Source organism: Meleagris gallopavo, chromosome 1, assembly GCF_000146605.3.
Source record: "Meleagris gallopavo isolate NT-WF06-2002-E0010 breed Aviagen turkey brand Nicholas breeding stock chromosome 1, Turkey_5.1, whole genome shotgun sequence".
NCBI classification, from domain to species: Eukaryota; Metazoa; Chordata; class Aves; order Galliformes; family Phasianidae; genus Meleagris; species Meleagris gallopavo.
The window spans coordinates 175,621,543-175,629,547 of record NC_015011.2 but is presented as its reverse complement, the minus strand read 5'-3'; the positions used below and the strand labels follow the sequence as shown (position 1 = coordinate 175,629,547).

The 8,005-nt window shown below is 37.8% G+C and overlaps 1 protein-coding gene across 7 annotated transcripts; it reads right to left on the bottom strand.

Annotated features, from left to right (window-relative positions):
* Positions 1–1,470: 1,470 nt before the first annotated feature.
* Positions 1,471–7,921, bottom strand: MSANTD4 (Myb/SANT DNA binding domain containing 4 with coiled-coils). 7 transcript variants are annotated; one of them, XM_031552066.1, is made up of 5 exons: positions 6,929–7,921; positions 5,203–5,265; positions 4,931–5,081; positions 3,818–4,424; positions 1,471–2,265 (listed from the first exon to the last, which is right to left on the bottom strand). In XM_031552066.1, exons 4-5 carry the CDS (start codon positions 4,277–4,279, stop codon positions 1,693–1,695), a joined length of 1,035 nt encoding a protein of 344 aa, XP_031407926.1. In that variant the 5' UTR covers positions 4,280–4,424; positions 4,931–5,081; positions 5,203–5,265; positions 6,929–7,921; the 3' UTR covers positions 1,471–1,692. The 7 variants fall into 7 exon arrangements, with proteins under 7 accessions (XP_031407926.1, XP_019467797.1, XP_010727320.1 ...); XM_019612252.1 differs by having other exon boundaries at positions 5,203–7,921; XM_010729018.2 differs by lacking the exon at positions 4,931–5,081.
* Positions 7,922–8,005: the final 84 nt, after the last annotated feature.

Sequence of the window (8,005 nt, the reverse complement as noted above, 5' to 3'; positions counted from 1 at the left end):
AGGCTGCCCAGAGCCACATCCAGCCTGGCCTTGAATGCCTCCAGGGATGGGGCATCCACAACCTCCTTGGGCAACCTGTTCCTGTGTGTCACCATCCTCTGAGTGAAAAACTTCCCCCTAATATCTAACCTAAAACTCACTTGAGTCCCACTCCGAAATGCCTTGTTTCTCCCACAAAGAATGCAGACACCAGCATCTTTAGGGCGTCACAATTCATAATAAATAAAAAATAATAAAAACAATTCAAGTTTCTTTTTATATGCTTCTCTGAATAAACATAGTCTTGAGCAATTTTGGGTTGCAGTAGTCAAATTTATTTCCACTGTAGAAGCACACTTGTCTCCATAATAAAAAAATAATATTTTTGCTGCAGAATAAAAGTAATCCTATAGTGGTATAAATATATCTACTTTCACAAGAATCCATGTTAAGTCACTCAACATATATTCAGATTTAGTATTCTCATAGTTTCAAATGGAATCAAAAAAGGTAGTTGCTCACAGAAAAAACAAGAATTCTAAAATTTGGCTCAGTTAGGATTTACACATACATGAAATCACAAAAAGGCTTTTATTGAAACAAATAAATTACATATGAAATGATGGCATTTAGCACAAACTACTTCTGCTTACCTAACTAAAACACGCTGTATGGCATCAGTCATAAAAACCTCCACGGGTTGTCTCACAGAAATAACCTGGAGGTTGGTGGCTCTGTCCGTGGCAGGGGGTTGGAACTTGATGATCCCTGGGGTCCCTTCCAACAGAAGCCGCTCTATGATTCTGTGAACCTCAGTGCTGGCCAGGAAAAATTAATATCAAGAGCATTAGTGTTCAAGCTCAGTTCTCGTTAGTCTGTGCTCAGCCTGAGTCTTAACTCCCAAGACCCCTATCATCAGCTGAACTCTTTCAAGAAATAAACCATCCTTCAGGGGATGATCACAGATTGATCAGACAGCTGTCACTTCCTGCTACTAAGCCCCCATGCTTACTGACAGGTAATCAAGACATAAAATACTTCACATAACATCATTAATGACCTGATGCATCCAAAAGTCTTATGGTAGGTAGGTCGATGTAACTATCTGGTATGAATACTTCAAAAAGGCAGAACACAACCTCCTGCACTCCCAACAGTAAACACCACTGTAGCATACTTCCTGAACTTTTAATGTACTCCTTTCAGCTGCAGAAGTGGAAAAAAACCAAAAAGGTTAAATAAAGTTTAATGAAGTACATCACCACTGTATGTTACTACGTTCTAATTATACTTATTTACTGCATGGACTACCCTCAGCATGAGGCCCTCACAATACTGACTTATTCTAATACTCCCTAACTGTTAGTGCAGTATTAAAAAAAAAAAAAAATACAGCATTTGGTTTTGATTCTTCTTAATGTGTCTTGGGAGAAGGACACATATAACAAATACAACACAATACTGAAGATAGGAGAACATAACTACACTTAGTTCTGATACACTGAAAAGCAATTTATTACATAAGCATATTTACACAGGCACACTGACTTATTGAGCACCATTTTTTTTCTCTCTATTATTACAGTTCAACATCAACATTCAACTCTGAACAGAAGAACATTAGACCTTTACAACAGTTTCAGCATCAGAAAAAGAACTACCTATATTCTACACAACAAGAGAACACTAGTATTAACACTCCAGTTGAGAAGTTCACTGCAAGAGACCCTCTCTCTGAATTCTGAGGCGTTCTTTCTCCACTTGCAAGCGCTCCTTCTCAATCTGCAGCTTTTCTGACTCAAATTTTAAGAACTGCAACCTTTCTTTCTCTAACTGCAAGCGTTCTTTTTCAAGTTTTAACTTTTCAGTTTCTAGATCCAGAGGCTGTATGATGGGTTTTTCTGATTGGGTGAGGTCATTTTCCAGGGCAGGTTTCTCAGCACGCAGAGTCTCTAGCCTCAGTTTCTCCCGCTCGATTTGAAGTCGCTCCTTCTCCAGCTGCAGTCTCTCATGCTCCAAGTCAATGTGCCGCAGCCGTTCTTTTTCAATTTGTAGGCGCTCCTTCTCCACTTGCAACCGTTCAGCTTCAATATCTAACCGCTGCTTCTCCAGTTCCACCTTCTGCTTCTCTAGATTTATAAGCAAGTGTGAATCTTCATAGGCTAATCTAGCTTGAGCAGAACTTAGATTTCCAAACTCCTCAATGTGGGTGAAATCTGGTAAGTCATTTTCTTTTTTTGAATCTGGCAAAACTGATGAAAAAATTTCTTCTTCCTCAATAGGAAACTGCAGAGAGGAATGCAACACACAAGAATTACATCCCATTCTCTCTGTTAGAATAGCATTATATACAACTTCACTGAAAGTAACAGATGACTGCTTTTTTTCCTGCATCTTAAAAAGTATTCCAGAAGTTACATTCTACAAAATAAACATGCTATGTTTATTTTGTTTGTTATTACATAGCTTGAGAGACACTTGATCTGTAAGCTAATATTTGTAATGAAAAATCTGTTTATCTATAGACACGCAAGAGTAGCATAAAAAACACTGCATGATAGATATTACAGAGCATTCAGAATCACTGACAGAAAACTAGACCTAAAAACCACGTGGTGGCCTTACTTTTCACAAAGCTCAATGACATTTATGCAAGCCACTAGCAATTTGCTGTGACTAATTATCTGTCAAAGCAGTTGGATCCATAGGATACGTGGTATTAAAGCTAACCCAGCCTTCATTAACACGAGGATTCAATTTCTAAAAACATTTAACAATGCAGTATTTAAAACCATCTGGCATTTTTCACATGGTCCTAACCCTTCAATCTGTGTAAGTGGGTCAATAAACAGGACTTGTTTAACCAATTTTATATTGCCATTTTTGCTAGAAAACCACTCATGAAATGGATTATTAGGGGGGTTAGTACCACTGTTCTTGGTGAACCATGAAGGCTGTAATCCTGCAAGAGCTGTGTGCTATACACCATCATACAGAAGAGATATTGTTTCCCATTACGAATACTGCAAATGGAAGGCAAACGGAGGAAGACATGGGTTCAGAAAACAATGTAAGGCAATGAGAGCGACTACCAGTATTTCAGTTTTAGAGAAGCTGACACCTTTCTTCAGCAGCTGTCAGGCAGCAGTCCCATTACCATTTTTAAGAACTTATGCTGGTGTTTTTTTCCCAGCATACATTCTAACTAAACTTAGACACAATTTGAACCCATATTAAAAAAACAAAACAAAAAAAACATTCAAACATTTGGTTTCAGTCTCACTGCCTCCCTATCTCAGAACAGCTACAATGCTACTAAAAATAGCAACCTGGCCACAGGTTTCGCAGCTACAATTCTGACAGAGGAATGGTTGACTGATTTATTCAGATAGTATTTTCATCTCCTGTGGTCTCATTTTAAGAAATGCAAACAGTATTCCATTTCTTTCTTTCTGTACCTCCAGGTATCACACACTTTCATTTGTTAAAGAGGTGCACTTTCCTTCTCCATTCATCCATTCTGATACGCTAAGTATTAAAACAGCCAATATCCTTCAGTAACGTATTTTCATTCTACTGATTGAAATAATTCCTATCTCTGACATACAGAAATGGAAAACACCTTCAAATACATACTTGTATTGAAGGTTACCAGCCTTACACACCACTGCAAACAGGCAGATTTGAATACCTTCTCTCTGAAGCACAACTGTTTCTACTACTTAATTCACACGTTCAGAGAAACCAAAAACTGATGCTAATGAAGCACACTGAAAAGCCCTAGCTGAGGTGGGAAAACAGCCATATTGCATACAGTTAATGTGTGCCAGTCACTTACTTCAAAATTCTGTGGATCCTCCTCTTCTTCTTCTACTTTGATTTCTGTTAAAGATCCACCTGCTTCTCTGAAGTCAGTAATGTTCTGCCATTCAAAACTAGATTCATTTGCAAACCCCATTTTGTCATCCATATCTTCATTGAGAGAGTCATCCAAGTCGGATGAAGGAAGGTGAAACCCTCCACCAACTGCCTTGATGTTTGCGTTCAGACGCTTCCTCTTCATGAGCGCTCTCCAGTCAAGGTATCGCCTTTTCACTTCTGTCCCTGTTCTTTGCTCACCTTCACCTACAGCATTCACACACTCTGCTATTTCCTCCCACGCTTTCCGTTTCATCTCATTAATTGTTGTATTAAGTTGCTTTGAAAAGAGTACTTCTCTCCTTTTTCTGATTTCCTTAAGGAGAGTTTGAGTTTCCTGAACACTAAAATTACTTTTTCTTTTTCTTTTCAACTGTTTCATTTTTTCCAGCTTTAAGCTAATAATTTTAGCACAGCAGATTACAGAAGCTATTTGACTAAGTTTAAAAAACAATGAAAGCAGAGATCAGCTCTCGTTAGATGTATTTTGTCTTCGCTTTGTAGTATTTTCCTATTTCTCAGGGTTCCTAGGAGAAGAAGAGCAAACAAAATAAATCTCAAAGGTATACACTGCATATTTCTATTTAATGAGCTTGGTTCCAAAATCACCCATTAAGGAAGTGTACATTCTGAACATACCGCTCATCTGTTGAAAACAATTTTGTTACACTCTGAATTTAAAGTAGCTATTGATGAGCTCTCATAAACTCGTATGAATTATAAATCTATTAATATATCTGTCATAAACTGTTCAGGTTGAGTTGATATTTCCATTACAAAAATATAGTTATTTTCCTGTAGCTCTTACAGTTTTGCCTGTTGGGCTACGCTTAAGGCTGGAATTCAACATATACATCTTAGTCTGAATACTAAGTTATTTCAAAAAGAAGCTAAATTTTTTACACTGTTATTTCAAAAACAACATATTTAGGCAAATGAAATTTCTGAAACATTTTTCAACTACTTCTATGCAAACAAGTGTCATGCATTCGAGATGCTACTATAAGAAACAGCTCTAGGAATAAGCCATTACTTGCGCACATTAAAGCCCTGCTCCACGGCCCTCGCACTGTAAAATGCTTCAATTAATGTCAGATCCAAAGCTCATCCAGTCCTCTACGCCAGCTATGGCTGATCCTGTGCCTGATGCTAGAGGAAGCTAATCTTGGACACAGCGCACAGCTCTGTATAAAACATACACATCAGCACATCAACAAAAACTCTCCATTTGGGGGACAAAGCACACAGCAGTTCACAGTCTGCATCTCCTATGCACTGTTGACTGTACATAACTAGCTTACTTACAAAGTTTTCCAAGTTTTGCAAGCTGCATATTTCTATTTAGGATGTATGAAGCTTCCTGCCCTTCTGAAAATAAAGTAAGAAAATAATAATTCATCTTGAGAACAGAGAATGATTGAAATAGATACTATGACTAAGGGCTGTAGCGTAGATGCACTTCTTGCCATGACCAGTATTAAAAACCAGAAACAGAAAAAACAACCCACCCCCAACTTTCTGCCATTTAAAAAGTCAGACCTGCACTACAACACAGCATTGTATCTCTGTATCTGCTACAATTACAAAAAATAAGTTTTTTTTTTTCAGAGACCTTTTACCTGATCTTTAAACTTCTCCTTTAACCTTCATTATTGTATGTTTGCCATGAAAAGATATTTGGGCTTTTAAGGAAGCAGCACCAAACTTACTTCTCTCTGGCAGTAAATCAATTTATTTGATACTTACTCTGCTTTTCAAATCCTAATTACAGTGTTAGTTCTTTTCTGTCTTTATACTAATTTAATTTCTTGACCTATCTACTAAACTCAAATTCATCTTCAGTGTTTATGTTAAAAACTTTCTAAAAGTCATTCAGCAGGTAAATTCTCCAGAAGAGCTACCAATACACAGAAAGAACTAAGACTGCTTTTAGAAGTTCTACTGTTAATGAGACAGTTATTCTGAATTGATAAATAAAAAGATTAAGCTGAATTCCTGATGCCTGCTACTTCACACTGGCTTCAGAAACTGCATGTACATGTGTGTAAGTTCAAAGAGTTACAGAATCACAGAATCCTTCGAGTTAGAAGGGACCTTTGAAGGTCATCTAGTCCGACTTCCTCAGCAGCGAACAGGAACATCCACAGGTTGCCCAAGGCTTGATCCTGAGTTATGCAGAAGTCTAACACACAGCATAGACAGTTTTTCTGATTTATCACTACTAAGGTGCCAAACCTTTGTTTGAAGTCAAAACTTGCTTATTTTTACTGAAATTGGTAGAACTTCTTGAATTAAAGCAAGTACTGAAGTGGACATCCAAGTACTTGGTTAGCTATTGGACAATGAGTCAAATTTCCACAAGTACTAACAAACTGGATGCATCAAACTCTTGGATGTATTAATAATTAACTGTTTTTGAGGTTACCTAAATACCAGATTCAGGTTTTTAAATCAATTTTTCCTCCACGCTATTTTTCAAATGCAATTCTACATGAATGTGGAAGATAAGCAGCTGAGCTTTCCTCTTAGCTGTAGGCCAGGTCACAAGTTAAAATGCACAGCTGCCAGGTCACCCTGCAGGTCAGTCCCACTGCTGCTCAGCCAGGTGCTCTGCATCACTGCTCTGATCGCCCATCCACTCTTCCACAAGTACCAAATCTTGGGTTTGGATTTTAAGTTACAGGTCAAGGACTGCATTACTACACTGGGAACCCATGGCATAAAATGCCATTTTGCATAGCATTAAGTTTGTTTTTTTTCCTATAGCATATATGACATAAGCCCCTGAAAGCAACTGTAAAGCCTACCTATTTTAAAACTCTTGGTTATTACTCTCTAATTGTTAAGCACACCTCACTATTTCTAACTCTCTGCCTTCTGAAAGCACACTGTCTCACTGAAGACGTTTCCTTTTTCATTAACACAAATGGTGCTAACGAATTATCTTAGCAGTATACAGATGAGCAGATTTGGGCCTACTGTGCAGTAGAACCATTACCTTTTTGATATATTAAATAAAAAGCACTATTACCTAAATAAAGCTGAGGTTGGTAAAATTCAGGTTCTAATACTTTGATATTTCTAGATGGTGTTCAGGATATTACTTTTAATTAAGAAAAAAATGAACTGCCACATGCTTAAACTATTTAACAGTCAGGAGTGGTAACAGGCAAGGATTTGTACACATTGTAGATCGCTACAAAAAAAGAACAAAAACAACTTATCAGCAATTTGAAAAGATTAATTTACAAGAACGAAACATAAAGCATGTTTGATTTCTAGTTTGAGATCTAAAACAAGAAAACACACATTCAGAAATAATTCCAGACAAACATTTCAGCTTTTACCAAAATCAGAACCATAAGACTTCAACGTTTTTGTGTCGTTAGCAGAAAATTCCACAGCAAATAAATTCTACTAAGTGCACCAGTTAGGAATAAAAGTGATTCACTCAAAAAAGGGATGAGCAGATTAGAGGAGAGATGACAAAATCCTGGTTATGTGACAGAGAAATCCCAGAGAAGTGACAAACGATGCAAACAGGCTCTGATGTGACTAGCAGCTGTGCACACATTACTCGGAATGCAAATGCAAAATGTGTACCATTTAGGTACAAATGTAAAATGTTGTCTAGAGAAAGAGAAGGGTTTTTCATCATGAGAAAGCTTTCAAGGTGTGCCCAGGAAAGCCAGTAATGTGACACTGAGTTTGATACAGTCCTGTCAGGCCAGAATCAACTGAAGGTTAAGAAGGCCCTCAGCTCTGGTCTGGAAACTGGAACTATTTGTTGTTGCTGAAATGAAACAGTATTATGAAACTAAGCTAAACAATCCATAAATATACATAAGATTCATAACCTCAAAATACAGCAGAGGCATCTACAGACTGCCGCTATGCCTTTACGTTTCCTTTCCTTGCATCTGACTGCGTGAACACATGCTGGAATGGAGCGTTTAAAAAACAAAAACAACAAAAACCAACACACAAGCAACATAGGCTGCCCAGAGAGGTTGTGGATGCCCCATCCTAGAGGTGTTCAAGGCCAGGTTAGTTGGAGCCCTGGGCAACATGATCTAGTATTAAATGGGGAGGTTGATGGCCCTGCCTG

Excerpts from the sequence above, each read along its gene's own strand:
- MSANTD4 (XM_019612250.1), bottom strand. The coding sequence starts at position 4,279 with ATGAAACAGTTGAAAAGAAAAAGAAAAAGTAATTTTAGTGTTCAGGAA. Across the intron at positions 2,266-3,817 it reads AGGATCCACAGAATTTTGAA|TTTCCTATTGAGGAAGAAGA; the intron begins GTAAGTGACTGG and ends TCCTCTCTGCAG.